Genomic DNA, 16116 nt, shown 5'->3' on the forward strand with positions numbered 1-16116 from the left:
CTTTACAATGGAGATTTAACTTAAGTTTTATTTTTTAAGGGAAAAAAGGAGAAAATTTTAACTTACTTTATTTAATTAGAAATTCAAATATAGAAGATCAGAACTTGGCCCCCATCCCCGGCCGCATGCCTTACCGGCCGGAGTAAAAAAGGGAATGAATGATTAGAAAATAAGCAGTCAAAAAGCAATATTGGAGAAGAAAGTGGAATATCTGGAGAATAAAGTTGATTGTCCATTTGCATGAACGTAGAATTTTGTAGGATATCCGTCTTTTTCTAATCAACAATGCACTCACGACCGTAGGGAAGTTGTTCATATATATGTGGACGAGAAGAAACATTGATCATGAGAAATTAACCACCACGCTTTCATAGGTACTCATAACAGTGTTATCCTATATATAACTCTTTGCATGACGAAAAACTGATATAATCCAAATCAGAATTTTGCTACGTACGCATTAAGCGAAACACATATTTAATTAAGTGACTATTCTATAAAGTAGTTTGATGTCACATGCATGGTATATATATATACTTCGTGAGTTAGGCGATGGCTTTTGCAAATAAAAAGTGGGGAGTCAACCTAAATATATTGAGGGACTGGAAAGTGTTAATCTCATCCTCCAGGAGAAACAGGAAAATAATATTTGGGAAGAATAAGCAGTACTCCCCAGTATTTTCTTGTGTTTAATGTGTTTAATGAAGTGCTTTTCATGGGGAATTCTTACTCTGAACCATTCTTGAAAAAGATGCTTGGTCATGAAGCGGAGATCATGCCTTATGAAGTGAATGTGATCATTAGTTCGAATCCCCCTTTTCTTGTGTGGACATGTCAAAAAAAAAGAAAAAAAAAAAGAAAAAGATGCTTGGTTATCTCTTTGGTACATATTCAGGGGCGGAATTAGAGATTTGTGTCGGGGGCAAAATTCTAAAAAAATAATAATAATTTGGGGGGTCAAAAATTAAATTTTATAAGAATTTTATAATTTTTTATTTTTATTTTTTGGACCACGTTGGGCCTTGGGGGTCCAGGGTCCCCCCAAGGCCCAACGTGGTTCCGCCCTCCCCCTTCTTGTGTGGATATCTCAAAAACAAAAAAAGAAAAAAAAGAAAAAAATGCTTGGTTATCTCTTTGGTACGTATATTCAGGGGCGGAATTAGAGATTTGTGTTGAGGGACAAAATTCAAAAAATAAAATAAAAAATTGGGGGGTCAAAAATTAAATTTTATAGGAATTTTATAATTTTATAATTTTTTTTTTGGACCACGTTGGGCCTTGAGGGTCCTGGTTCCGCCCCTGTACGTATTGGTCACATTGAAGGATAAGATAAGAATAAAATGTACTTGGGTTGATCAAATGTTGCTGTAAAGTCCAGATAGAGATACTGCTCGTGTAATCGCTAATATATATATACTAGGGTTAGATATGCAGCTCTAAATGCCCATAAAAGTGTAAAAATGAATTATATAGCTAGCAATTATGAAGCAATAAGATTGAGAAATGTGAACGAACTTTTGCATCATATGAGAAGCCACATATGAAGACAAATGTGGCAAGCTTGAGTACCCACTTGTGAGATAAAAAGAAGCTGGGGAAGCTTCTTTCCACACCATGAGGCGTTTTCTTCTGCCTAACCTTCTTGTTTCCTATATAAAGACCTTAAGGCAATAACATTCATACCACAAATACCATTCTCTATTCTTTTCATTTCACTAGAACTAAAAGAATGGCTGTTATTTCCTTTGATCCAAGGTTTAACCACCAAGTTGGCAAGAACAATAACCAACATGAAGGAGTCGTTGAAGAGATTGAAGGTCTCATTAGAGTTTATATAGACGGACACGTCGAAAGGCCTCCAATTGTCTCTATTGTCCCCTGCACCATGTCATTAGAGCGTGGTGTTACAGCAAAAGATGTTGTGATCGATAAGTGCACCGGCCTATGGGCACGCATGTATTTTCCAAGCTGTCTTGGCAAGCTTCCATTGCTTGTTTTTTTTCATGGAGGTGGATTTTGTATCGGCTCTGCTGCTTGGAGCTGTTACAACGAGTTTTTGTCCAACCTTGCTTCCAAAGCAAATTGCGTGATCATCTCTCTAAATTATCATTTAGCCCCTGAGAACCGTCTCCCTGCTGCATATGAAGATGGTCTCAACACTCTTATGTGGGTGAAACAGCAAGCTCTAAGTGGCTCTAGGGAGCACAAATGGTGGCTGAAGCATTGCAATCTTTCCAGCGTGTACCTAGCTGGTGACAGTGCAGGGGCCAACATAGCTTACAATGTGGCCAATCGGCTAGGGACAAGTGGCACCTCCGAATCCACCAGTATAAGGCCATTATGTCTCAAAGGTATGATCTTGATCCAACCTTTTTTTGGAGGAGAGGGACGAACTTGGTCAGAAAAGCATATCGATCAACCGCCTAATTCAGCGCTAACCCTATCGATTTCCGACACATATTGGCGTTTATCCCTGCCTTCAGGGGCGAACCAGGACCATCCATGGTGCAACCCTCTCGCAAATGGCGCGGACAAGTTGCGTGATTTAAGGCTTCCAACCACAATGGTGTGCATATCAGAGATGGATATGCTGAAGGATCGAAACTTGGAATTTTGCAACGCCTTGAGTAGCGTGGGGAAGAGGGTGGAAACAGTGATGCACAAAGGCGTAGGGCATTCGTTTCAAATTCTGCATAACTCTCCGCTCTCTCAACCTCGACTCCATGAGATGATGTCTCAAATCAAGGCCTTCATCAATGAATAACCTACTGGAATGTTCTCCTTTCTTTTTTAGTGCTTTTTTGGGTGGATGATATAAACTTAAGCCAACTAGCTAAAACGTGTGTTGTTTGACTATATATATAGTATGTGCTGTTGTTCCTAGTATTTGGTTCAACTTCTATAATTAGTAAGTTAATGCCTTAATGGGAACTTCACTGTAATTGCCTGCAAAGAATAGTATATATGTGCTTGCACTTGTATTATTAATAAAAATTTACATAAGATCTCATTTTCCACAGTACTTTTTTTAAAAAAAAAAAACTTTTTAGGCAAGTAATAATTACATTTATGATGTTCATCCAAGAGAATGTGAGTAGAAATTGGCATGGAATCAGATATATTACAACATTGGATAAGATTGTGCGCATGTGTCATCGCTAGCTAGAGAGCATATCACCATTGATTGATACCTATTCTATTTGCGACGAAAATTTAATCACTAATATATCTCAGGATATTATTTATTTATACTTTTAGTGACAACATCCACCGTCGTTGCTAATGATGTAATATTAGCGACAACTATTGTGGTTGCAAATAACAAAAATTAATAGCGTCCACAATAGTTGTTGCAAATAAGAAAAATCTCGTCGCTAATGGCTTTTTGCGGCTTTTCTCTCACTTGGACAAAATTTTCGCTATAATATTAATGACGACATATCAGCGACAACAAAATGTCGTCGCTGAAATTAATTTTTTGTGACATTAGCGATAACCAAAAAATGTCGTCGCGCTAATGAGTGGTCGTCGCTAAAAATTTGGTTGCGCGCTAAAGACCATTTTTCTTGTAGCATTTGCTGAAATTTTAGAAGATCTATACATTTTGCGGACATACTATTAATAATTCAAGTGAGAAGAAATTAAGCACTTGATATATATATATGATGATGATGAATCTAGTTTCTCATTCCAAGAATCTCGATTTTTGGATTGTCTGAATCACTCTCGCCATTGAGATAAAGTCCATTCCTAAGGTTGCAAATATTAGGAGGAAAGAAAGTCTTCATGGCTTTAATGCCGCGGGTACGCTTCAGTTGAGACTTGAGAGGTTGTTCTATATATTCTCCGATATCCATGTGAGAACTATTGAAGGTTAAGGGGCGAAATGAAAAATTCATAAATAGGTATTCGTCTATTTCTATTACCCCTGCCATGAAGAAGGCATGGGAGGGCTTAGGGAGAACAGTGTTATTAATCTAGTTTGTAGGCTAATTTCCTTGAGAGTTAAGTCATTTTTTGTCGGGCAGCCGCTACTTCCTACTCAAAAGTATGCTCGATTTTATCATCGTCTCGTTGTCTTAACCAACATGTTTCGTTGCTTAGAAAGAAAAAAAGAAAAAGAAAAAAGAAAAAAGCAACATGTATAGTTTTATTCCCGGCCCGCACAAAGTGTCATGTCGTACGTTCCCTTTCCAGTTTCCATGTACAGATAATCATCTAACATACGAGATTCGCTACTTGCAAGGACTAATTACAGGGTGGCGATTGTGATTGTTTGAAGTGCATGTAGACATCACTGCCAGTTTCAAAAGATGATATATGCATCCTGCATGGTCTAAGTTTTACTTTTGACCATATAAAGTATCACGTTTGATCAAGTCACTTGCTTAGACTCACAGACCTTCATCTTGCTCTCACATACAAAAAGGGTGGTCCATCTTCGATTGAAAAGCATCTTTGATTGCAGACCTATAATGTCTTCAGTTCTAGCGCTTTCCATAGGAATGCCCCTTCGAGGTTGCAATAGTTGCCCCATGTATACTGGACCATTCTTGTCGAAATATTAATTCACATCAGAAACGTCCTTCTGTTGAATGATTTTTTTTTTTGGGGGGATGATTTTGAAGATATTAAACTTAATTATCCTAGATGATATTAATTTCCTAATTGCTTTCTCAATAATATTCCAACCCGTTTAATTACTCATGGAGAAAAAAAGGTAGAAAAGAGAATATTGACCATCCTTCATGAAGGTTCAGCATCAAAGAGCACCATGTGCATGTGTTTACTTTTGCCTTTATTGCCCAGCCACCCGTAGATACCATGCCTATCTTCTCTAACATCAATGAAAGCATGCAAGCACAATATATATATCAATGTTTGTTCACGGGTATCCTTGCATAACGGTAATTAAGAAAACCATATCTCATTGTTGTTGAAAAAAAGTTGAACAGCAATTAACCATGATTAATTAAATGGGTTGGAATATTGAGATAGCAATTAACTACATTAATTGGAGGTTTTGATTTGCGCCTTTTGAGTTTCAACACCTCTAGAAGTTTGGGAACTTTTAAGGAATTTTTCTAAATACTCTAACACTTCAAATAGCATTCCGCCGTAAGTTATCAAGCACCCGATCGATCGAAACACGAAATACGTTAAAACAAGTATGAACAACGTACAAGTAATTAGCATTCCATGTAAATTTTCTTAATAATTTTAGCAGACCTTCCCTTCAACAGTGCTCTATGAACCCTTTACCACCCAAATAGGGGTGGATCCACAATCCCCCTCCCCCCCCAAAAAATAAATAAAAATGCATAAAAATATATGTAACTCCTTTAAAATTAATTAGTAAATTACCCCCTAAATTATTATTTTTTTTGGTTTGTTTTGCCCGTCCCCCTTACCTAAAAGTTTAGTTCTACCACTACACCCGAACATGTATTTTACTCAATCTAAAACATGTTGTTAATTAGCAATTAGAATTAACACAAGTTTCTGTCACGAGTTACAAGGTTCCAAATATATGCACTCATGAGTGTAAGCAACTTACGAGAACCTTGAAACAGCTGTCAAAATAGAAAGTTTCCTTTCAATTTGTATACACTCAAGTAGCACTTAAATCAAATCTTTTAATCTCAAGACTCCAGATATGTACACTAATTTAAAATTCTTAGTAAAATTTTCCCCATTGTTGCTGTGAACTTTCACATGGCACACAAGTAACCTCAGGGAAGAGAGAAATTTCCATAGTTATTTAAGCATAAACTTAATTATTGCCAGCCTTATTGTTCATCATATTACTCTTTGCATGCAAGAAAAATCTAACAAAGCTTTAAATCAGTGCTGTCGTGAGTGAGAAATAGACCAAGTTTTATTCAATTCTTTCACATATGCATATGCCAACAAATCAGTTCAACAACAAGCAGAGTAACCAAAACGTTCCTTGCATGTAACTCATTTTCTACCATTGTTCTGGTATGTCATTTTAAGCAAGAGAGGGACCAAACTCATGAGGGATATCAAGAGCAACAGTAAGGGAACAGATCGAGGGAGCTAGGGATTGAGATCGAGTGAGAGAGAGAGCTGAGTGCGAGAGATCAGATCGAGGGAGGAGGGGAGGGGTGGGTGCGCGCAGATCGATGGAGGGGGGCATTTTTCACTGTAGAAACGACCTACTATTTGGGCGAGGTCGTTTGAACAGTGCTTTACTGCTCAAACGACCCTTTATAGAATGATGGGTCATTTTACTATTGAAATGACCATTTAATGAAGTCGTTTTAACAAAACAACAACCCCATTTCAGAACGTTCTTAATTCATTGGTTTTTTGTAGTGGTGTTCTCTTAATTCTAAGTAGATATTATTTTCTAAAAAATAAAAATAAAATAGAGAACACATAGCATTCCTCCTTTTTTTTTTTTTTACATGTCCGCACAAGGACGGGGGAGGGAAATTCGAACTAGTGACCTCTGCTTTATTAAGCGTAGTCCCAGCCGATTGAGCTACCTCTTAGGAATATAGCATTCCTCTTTTAAAACCTATTTTAAAAAATATATGAAAATGAGTATAGAGATATGAAAATGTGTGTAGCATTACTCTTATCCCCATCAAAGTGATAAATGATAATGTGACAAAATCTCTACCTTCTATTTGAAGACAAGAGTTGAGACTTGAAGAAATTTATTCGAAAAAATATTTGAAATATTCTCAAGAATCCTGATTCTTAAAAATTTATTTCATTATAACATAGTGATACTGCTTAATCCGATTTAATCAAATATTTAATTTTCCTGTTATTAGAGTGACGTGGCGTTGCCTATCAACATTTAGATTTTTTTTTAATAAAAGTCGATCTAATAGTTTATAAGCAGAGTGGTAGTAAAAACCAGCCATTGATAGACACTTATAAAATAAAAAAAAAAAATTGTTAAAATCAATTACTTTTATGTGTGACTTTATATTATGAGTATTATACAATTGAGATGATATAACAATAAAAAATTTATGTGTGACTCTATAGAGTCCTGCTATGCGGCTGTCAAAATTTGGTGGCCTAGCGTAGGACATATATATATATATATATATATATATATTTGGTTAGTTAAATTTGTATGAGCGTTAATATTTGGTTTCTAATGTCTTAAAACTTGTTTTTTGATTCAAAATTAAAACTTAATGCCTCAATAGGGAGGAAGGTTAATCATTTATGGATGGTATTACCCAAAAAAGGATTTGATCATCCTAAATTTGGTGCTAATGCCTAAAATTTGGTGTAAATACCTCAAACTTGGATTCTCTTTTAATATTTTGCTTCTTCAAATTTTTTTTTTTTTTTTTAAAAGTAAAATGTCTGACGCTTGGCTGCCTTAATTTGGCATCAGAAATCTCTATTGGACTCTATATAATTATCGTACAATTGAGATGATATAAAAATAAAAATTAGTTAAATAAATTTCTAATACGACATCATCAAATTAATAAATTATAACAAATAGTACCTACAAGTTGATGACCCGACGGATCTAGCTATCTGGGTTATTTTTTACACTGGACTGAGTTTCATTTTTGCCGAGCTCTCTTCTTCTTTCTCAATCCGTTTCTCTGTAACGTAACGTGTGGTTTGTTGTTGTTGTTGTTGATGAATGGCGAAGAAGTACGTGAGGGAGAGCGTGCCGCTCTCGCGCTTCGGGGTGCTGGTGGCGCAGTTGGAGTCCATAGTGGCCTCCGCGGTTCAGCAGCCTCCGGATGCTCTCCTCTGTTTCGATCTCCTCTCCGATCTTATCTCCGCCATTGACGAAGAGCCCAAGGTAACCTTTCTCTTATCTTCTCAACCTTTTTCACATCTGTACGACCGCTTCTTCTCCACAATGCGCTCTTCTTCAAAAGTGGACTCAATTTGCTTGCTTTGTTTCTAATTTTGATTTAATTCTCATGAATCTCTTAGGTTTTAATATCTGTTCGGGTTTTTACGTGTTTCCGATCGTATATAATTACATCATCCTTGGCTTTCGTGGTTTTTCTTGGAGGAAACCAATGGCACTGATAATGATTTGCATTTTTTGAGTTTTAACAATTTAATTGAATTTTAAAATTTGAACTATTGAAGCGCTGTCTATTATATGAGTATTTGTTGTAAAATTCTGATTGATTTCTTGAGTTTTGCTCTGGTGGCAAGCGAAATATTTGAGAATTATTCATTTCAGGAGTCCATATTGTTGTGGCAAAGAAAATGTGAGGACGCGCTGTATTCTTTGTTGATTCTTGGTGCTCGACGACCTGTGCGTCATATGGCGTCAGTGGCAATGGCAAAGATTATATCCAAGGGTGATGCCATTTCGATATACTCCAGAGTGAGCAGTCTCCAAGGGTTTCTTTCCGATGGGAAGAAAAGCGAGCCTCAGAGAGTTGCTGGTTAGTCATAAACACTAAAAACTACCTGTGGTTAGATAGTCACACATATGCTTTGATTTCTTTTTGTGGTGTATATCTTTTAATTTGATTTATATTTTTGTGCCTGATTACTAATAAACTTGCATAGTATGGGGATGCACTGATGCTTGTTGGAATTAATTTTTAGTTTGTGGAGATAGATGGCCCGGTTCGTTTATATTATGTACTGTTTCGATTGACACTTGCATGGGATGGGGTTAGGCTTTTAGAGCTAAAAGTTTATACTCTTTATATTAATTTTTGTAATGGTTTTATTAAAAATGATACTAAGGTGTTGCTGTTATAATACCCAAGGAGTTTACAAGAATGGAGCATCTTGATACTTGTTGGAATAGGATCACAATGAACCGTTCGGTTGAATGGCTAAAGGGTCCTTACTTGGTCTGGTTGCCTGCCTTGACCGATTGAGTTGTGCTTCCCCTCTTAGCTGGCTTAAGAGGGATGGGAGTGTTCTGCTATTTCATAAAAATGGGACTTCTTCGGCATTTTCTTTTTAACGCTGAAGAGTCCATTGACCCAATAGCTTGGCAGTTTTTATGCCTGAGAGGAAATAACTATTCTGCTTGTTGTTTCTAGTAACCCAAGATTGGCTATAAGCATGCAGCCCATTTTTGGTAGTTGGCTGCTGCTGGGCCTTAAAGGCGCCAAACCCTTCAGATGAGGCATTAGTGGCACCCTCTGTACCAGTGCTTTAATGAATTAATTACACTTAGAGCCAAGTTATTAAAGAGAACCCAAACTCCAAGTTTCACTTAGATTGTTAGTGAGCATCGTTAAGTTGCATTATTCCTATAAATGGGTGTGTACCAATGCCTGCAGGAGTTGAGCAGTGATTTTAGTGGAGAATTAGTTGTTTAAAACGAGAGCTTAGTGTTGGAGAAACAGAATAGTGCTGATTTTCCACCTTTGGTTACCATTTGAAGAAATTGTGAGATCAGATATAGCAGCACATCTTCATTTGGGGAGGAGAAAGAGATCGACAAGTGAAGGAAGTGTCTGAAAAGTTCCCAGGTTTAATATGGGTGGATATTTTTCAATGAGGAGCTTAAGCTTATTGTTGTAGGTCAAACAATTTGCAGGTCAATTGTCTTGTGCTTTTGTTTGGGAGGTTGTTCTTTTGAGGGGCGTAAATGTACAAGGAGCTTTACTGCATTATTTGATGTTACTTTTATGATTTTTTAGAAGAGGTTAGAATATATTATGGTAGTTTCTAATCGTGATCTTAATCATTCTTGTCAATGTTGTTTTAGTGTGGTTATGCACTCAATTAAATTATGTTTAGGCGACATGTTTCTCTTTTGATATATATAAAGTATGAACATTATGGTTCTAGAAAGGCATTTGTCATATTCTTGCGGAGCAGGATTTAAGCCTTCTCTCTGCTTCGTGGTTTATTGTCTATTTAGACTTTTACCTAGTCTGTTTTTCACTTATTATTTTTTTGAATATATCTATCTTTGTAGGTGCTGCACAATGCTTAGGAGAGCTATATAAGCATTTTGGGAGAAGAATTACTTCGGGTTTACTTGAAACCACTATTATTGCAACAAAACTAATCAAGTTTCATGAGGTAGTCCATTCAATCTACATCTCTGTCTATATAATTTTTTTTCTGTTTTTGTTTTAAATAAGAAATGAAACTTTCATTAAGAAGGGAATAGGAATAAAATATTGGTGAGGAGCTTTTCACTTCTTTGAGACTGAAATTAAATATTGTTACTGTGAGGTGTTTGATAGCTTCTCTTTATTAAAAACCAAAGAGCACTCCCAATTACACGAGAAACACCTAACCAAAAAAAGAAAAAAAGATCTAAAAAGTCATGAAAAGGACCATAGCTTCTGAAACTTGATCTTGAAAAAAGGACCAAGGAAGTATCAAAGATCTATTTTTTAGCAAAGGACCATAGCTTTTCTACTTTTCATCTTTCTGAGTTGATCTTGAATTAGTAGCTTCTTGACTTGCTGTAAGTAACGTGTTTCTAGTTTGACTTAGGGCTTAGAAAAGCAGCAGGATTCTTCTAAGGCATATGCTTCACAACACTTCTTACACCCTGACTCATGTGGCATATGCTTATGAAAACTGTTTTAACTCTCTCTCTCTCTCTCTCTCTCTTATCTGCAATACAACTATCATGTATTCTTGTTATTGTTTGGTTTTCATAATTAATTTTGACCTTGTTTCACGTAATAACTTTCAATTATTGTTATCCTTTTTCATTTTCTATATGTTATTTGATGTGAGTTATGGTCAACTTATTTTTGTAAGTCTTAACATTCTCCTTGTGATTTAAATTATAATATTGTTAGTGATCTATAAAAATCAACAAATGTTGGTCTATGTGACAACTAATTTATTACAATTAGGGAAAAATGCAAAATCAATCCCTGTGGTTTACCTAATTTATAATTAGCTTACAGTGGAATCAAGATGAACTTAGAGGTTCCTGAGGTATAAAAAAAAAAAATTAAAAAAAAAAAAATTCCCTACAACCAAATTCAATCAATTGACTTAACAAATTTCGTTAGTGTGCAATGTCAAGCCCATAAAATTGCAACCTATGTCACACATAATAAAAATATATAAATTATAAACATATGTAATATATAAAACTAATAAGAACATGTGCGATTTGAGGTAGGGACCGGGTCTCGTGTGTTGTTTGGGCAGGATGTGTGGTGTGGGGAGGCACCTCTGCAGAATTTGTTTCCCGCCTTGTTTAATATCGCATGTGGAAAGGAGGCATGGGTATAGGAGAATATGGAGAGGGTAAATGGAGCTATCTATTGGAATGTAAGATTTACTTGACCTATTCATGATTGGGAATTGGAGGAGGTTTCGAGATTCTTCGAATTGCTGTATTCACAACAAGTAAGGCAAGGTGGGGTAGATAAAATTCGTTGGATTCCCTCGAAGAGGAAAATTTTTGAGGTGAAGTCTTTCTACAAGGTGAAGTTAAATTCAGCCCCGGTGGATGTTCTGTGGAAGCTTATTTGGAAGAGTAAAGCTCCTCCGAGGGTGGCTTTTTTCGTATGGACGACAGTTATGGGAAAAATTTTAACAGTGGACAACCTACAAAAGAAGAACATCATTGTGACAGAATGGTGTTGTATGTGCAAGAAGAGTGGTGAATCTATTGATCACCTTTTAGTGCATTGTTAAGTTGCTGTAGAGGTATGGAACATGATCCTCCAGCTATTTGGTATAACGTGGGTGATGCCGGGGAGTTTGAAGGAATGCTTGGGAAGTTGGAGAGGGCAAAGGGGAAAGCGGTCAGCCATGCACATTTGGAGGATGGCTCCTTTGTGTGTAATGTGGTCCTTATGGAGAGAAAGGAATGCGCGGAGCTTTGAGGATCGTGAAATGGGCACTATAGAATTGAAGCAAAGGGTGCTACAAACACTCTTCTCTTGGAGGGTCTTGGGGTCTTCTTTGCAAGGTTCAACGCTTACGGAATTTATAGATCTATGTGCGTCCTTTTCAGTTTAAAGCTCGTGTGTGAGCTCTTTTGTATACTTCCTGTGTACATGGGTTGCGCCCCTTGTGCTTTTAATACAATGATTTTTACTTATCAAAAAACTAATAAGAAAAAGGGGCTAGGGGTGGCCCCTTTTTAATAACACCATCCTAAATAGGTTTGGCCTTTTAAGAGGCCCCCAACGGAAGACCAAGATACTTCAAACGCAAGGAAGAAACCCGACAACCCAAAATACTAGCCAACCCATCCATGTTATCAACATTACCCACAAGAACCAATTTCGACTTAGCCAAATTAATCTTCAAACCAGAGACAACTTCGAAGCATAAAAATAAAGCACGCAGATAGCAAAAGTGGTTAGGCTTGGTCCCCACAAAAAAACGAAGTGTCACCCGCAAACAACATGTGTGAAATGTTAACCACACCAGAGTGCCTAGACCTTATAGAAAGGCTGGAGAGAAAACTCCCATTAACAGTTGTAGAAAACATTCTACTTAATGCATCCATAACAATAACAAATAAAAAAGGCAACAAAGGATCTCCCTGTCTCAAACCAAGGGAGCTACTGAAGAAATTGAATGGATTGCCATTCACCAAAATGGAAAAGCACACTGGAGAAATACAATACGCTATCCAAGAGTGTCATTTCTCTGCAAAACCACACCTCCTCAACAAATGAAGTGAAAAATCCCAATTGATATGATCATAGGCATTCTCAATATCCAGTTTGCAAAGCACCCATGGCTCACAAGATCTAATCCTACTATCCTTACATTCATTAGCAATGAGCACAAAATCAAGGATTTGCCTACCTTTGACAAAAGCATTATGGGGCTTCGAAATAATCTTCTCCACGACCCTTCTCAACTTGTTGGCTAGGAATTTAGCAATAATCTTGTAAATTTCACTCACTAGCCCTAGATTTCTTGGAAAATGAGGGAAATGGTAGTGGCATTTAGACTTTTCTCAAAGTTACTACTAGCATGAAAGTCATGGAATGCCCCCATAATATCTGCCTTGATCACCTACCAACATACTTGGAAGAACGCTTAGAAAAACTATCAGGGCTTGACGCCTTCTCACTGTCTTACTTTTCACCACCTCAAGGACTAGTGGTGAGGTTTTGATCAAAGATAGCCAGGGAAGTAGAGAAACTGCGTGCGAGTTATGGACTTATTGAGCTACCCTCCCCACATGGCGGCAACCACCAACAAGAATCTAAACTAGCCCCGCATGGCTGCTAAAGGACCTTCGGGTTGTGGGTGACGGACACCCAAGCCTTTCTCCACAACCAAGCCCGAAGAAGACAGCCTAGAGACCCCTTTCACTCCCTTCTCATCTCTCGGTGGTTGTTGTTTTCTATCCTACATCAATATCTGGAAGGCAAATTTGAACTTTGAGGAGAACGAGGTTTTATGCGAGGTGTGTGAAGTGAGTGTTTTTCTTGTAGAGGCCAAAAATCCAAAAGTTCCCTCACACTTTCCCTTTTCCTCTCTTCTAAATTTGCGAATACCTGGTAACACAAAGAGGACCAAGGATGTGAGATTTGCTTGTTCTTGGAGATGACAAATTAAATTTAATGGTTTATGTGCTAATTGAAATGTGACAAAGATAGTAGATTCTATTTGTATGTTTTTTATTGGACATCCCTATTGCACGTTGTAAGGATGGGTGACATCGTGACATTTTGGAAGTTTGGAGGTTGGCACCTTTATGTTTAATGTGGTGTATTTATAGGGAGTGGGATGCATTGAACTTTGAAGATAGAGAGACTTTGGTAGAAGAGTTAAAAAAGATTATATTCAACTCCCTGTACACATGGATAGCAACATACAATAGTTTTTTTTTTTTTTTTTGGTTTTTCTAATTTTTTGAACTTTTCTTATTCTTTTTCTTCTGAAAATAGGGGGTTCTCTTGTATACTTTCCATGCATTAGGGTTGTGCCCCTCTACACTTTTCTAATGAAAATTAATTACTTATAAAATAAAACATTCTTGGTCAACTTGTGAAGTAAACAACGCTTGTTCCTGAGGCTTAGGTAACTGGTGATAGGCCCTCGTACTTGCTGGTTTCATCTATTTAAAACTTTGGCAATCATAGGTGCTGAGATGGGTGTGGGGTTTCAAACTGAAGCTAGGTTATTTGTTTTACACAATACTGGTCATGTTTCTTTTCTTTTCCTTTTTTGTTTAAATTCTAGCTCATATTTGTTATGCTTAGGAGTTTGTGAGACAAGAGGCTCTACAAATGCTTCAAAATGCTTTGGAAGGCTCTGGTGGTAGTGCTGCTTCTTCAGCATATACTGAAGCATACCGTCTCATCATGCGATTTTCTGTTGGGGACAAGTCATTTATTGTTAGAATAGCTGCAGCAAGATGTCTGAAGGCATTTGCCAACATTGGAGGGCCAGGTTTAGGAGTGGGTGAACTTGACAATTCGGCCTCATATTGTGTCAAGGTAGGTGTTCTTCTTTGTCATGTTTACCTCATTGCTTTTTTTTGTTTTTTTTTTAAGAGTAACATGTTATTTCAATCTTTTAGATTCTGTTTCAATTCAACCTTTTTTCTGCTGTTGTTAATAGGCGCTTGAGGATCCTGTTTCATCTGTTCGGGATGCATTCGCTGAAGCTTTGGGCTCCTTGCTTGCTCTTGGAATGAATCCTGAGGCGCAGGTATTATATGTCTGCTTTCTGTGGCATTTTCTCTCTAATCACTGTGCCATCTCACAGTTTGTTTCTCTTACTAGGTTCAACCGAGGGGAAAAGGTCCATTTCCTCCAGCAAAGAAATTAGAAGGTGGTTTGCAAAGGCATTTGGCTTTGCCCTTCACAAAAGGTATAGTCTTGCCCAGACCATAATTTTGTGTAATTTTCATCTTGGTTAACTTTCGTAGATGGTGCCTCTTGAATATCGGGGTGTCTTAGAGCACATGAGTGAATGTGTTTGGGATAACACAGTTTTTGGGATGGGGGCAGAGGAAGTTTACAATTTTACATTAATAGAGAAAATTGAATGGGTTTAGGCCCAACCGTTTCTCACATATCTGTTTAAATAGCAGCAAGTGGAGCTCGCTCGAAGGATACACGAGTTGGCCTAACCTTGTCTTGGGTATTCTTTTTACAGGTAGATTCTGATGATCAATCCCTCCTCTGTCTTTCAGTTGTTCAAAAGAAGAACATATTTTTCATGGTCAAGCTGTTACAGTTTCATTTTAGTGTATTGTTAGACTAAGATAAGTGAGTTCTCTATTTTTCAAGGTTTTTGACTGGTAATAGTTTGGAAGTGTTTGTGGCTTAAGTTTATGATTGTTTTGGATGGAAAGCATTCTATCTGGCCTGAAAACACATAATGTTTGCCATATGTTTAGTGATCTCTGAGTTTGCTGTCTATGATGTACTAATTCGGAAGCGGAGTTGTGGTTATATAAGTTTACTGTGTTATTTTGGTAATAATGATTGTTTCTTCTTTAAAATATCTTTTGCAGGCAATTCGTCTAAAGTATCTGCATCCGGATAATGAACTTCAAAACTTTGCTTTGCCGGTTATGGACATGCTTCGTGCTGATAATTTTGTTGATGCCCATGCATTGGTATTTCATAGACAAATTTGCTGCTTTCTATTTTTCTATTACATTCTCCTTCCCAATTACATAAGAATGTGAGATATTTGACTATCGCATGACTTCAACTTTGCCTAACACCTCCTAAAAAAAAAAAGAGAAAAGATTTAACTTTAATTCCTGTACTTGCACTTGATATGCTGAGATGGTTCTCTCCTTCTCTCTCTCCCCTCCTTGGGTCGTCACGTGTGATCACTTTTCGTTTTAGTTCTCTAGTCTGTTTTCTACCAGTGTTTTTGTTGTTGTATAGTATTTGTTGTGGGTTTCAGTGATGGGTTTTTTGAGGTGGTTCTACGCTGAAGCTTTGGTCTTTGACCTTTTGGTCATAGAGGGGCGCTTGGTGTTGCGTTTTGCCAAGAGAAGTAGAGGGGTATCCAGAGCAGTGCACATGGGCAAGGTGACTGTGGACTAGTTGTTGGTTAGTATGGAGGCCCTGATCCAAGAGGAGGGTCTGAAGGAGTTTATTAAGTCCTCTAGAGTTGGCGTTAGCGGAGTACGGGGATGGTCGTCGTAAAGGCTTTGTTATTTTCCCAGAGGGTCGTGAAGGGAGGGCTTGGAGGTGTTGT

General features: G+C 37.4%; 2 protein-coding genes across 3 annotated transcripts in view; both read left to right on the forward strand.

Moving 5' to 3' along the window:
- The first annotated feature begins 1723 nt into the window (after positions 1-1723).
- On the forward strand, positions 1724-2764 carry LOC132180246 (probable carboxylesterase 17). Its single transcript, XM_059592991.1, has one exon. It carries the CDS (start codon positions 1730-1732, stop codon positions 2762-2764), a length of 1035 nt encoding a protein of 344 aa, XP_059448974.1. The 5' UTR covers positions 1724-1729.
- Positions 2765-7556: 4792 nt separating this feature from the next.
- LOC132183408 (protein SWEETIE) overlaps positions 7557-16116 on the forward strand; it is a 53077-nt gene continuing 44517 nt past the window's right edge. The window contains exons 1-8 of one of the 2 annotated variants that reach the window (XM_059596838.1): positions 7557-7813; positions 8210-8417; positions 9920-10026; positions 14154-14390; positions 14515-14604; positions 14679-14766; positions 14990-15054; positions 15416-15520. In XM_059596838.1, the coding sequence (XP_059452821.1) occupies positions 7649-7813; positions 8210-8417; positions 9920-10026; positions 14154-14390; positions 14515-14604; positions 14679-14766; positions 14990-15054; positions 15416-15520 (1065 nt within the window). In that variant the 5' untranslated portion in view covers positions 7557-7648. The remainder of the gene's footprint in view (positions 7814-8209; positions 8418-9919; positions 10027-14153; positions 14391-14514; positions 14605-14678; positions 14767-14989; positions 15055-15415; positions 15521-16116) is intronic. The other variant, XM_059596837.1, reaches the window with a different exon arrangement.

Source organism: Corylus avellana, chromosome ca5 (genome assembly GCF_901000735.1).
Source record: "Corylus avellana chromosome ca5, CavTom2PMs-1.0".
Taxonomy (NCBI): domain Eukaryota; kingdom Viridiplantae; phylum Streptophyta; class Magnoliopsida; order Fagales; family Betulaceae; genus Corylus; species Corylus avellana.

What these genes read in the sequence shown, in the direction of transcription:
- LOC132180246 (XM_059592991.1), top strand. Translation starts at nt 1,730, where the DNA reads ATGGCTGTTATTTCCTTTGATCCAAGGTTTAACCACCAAGTTGGCAAG.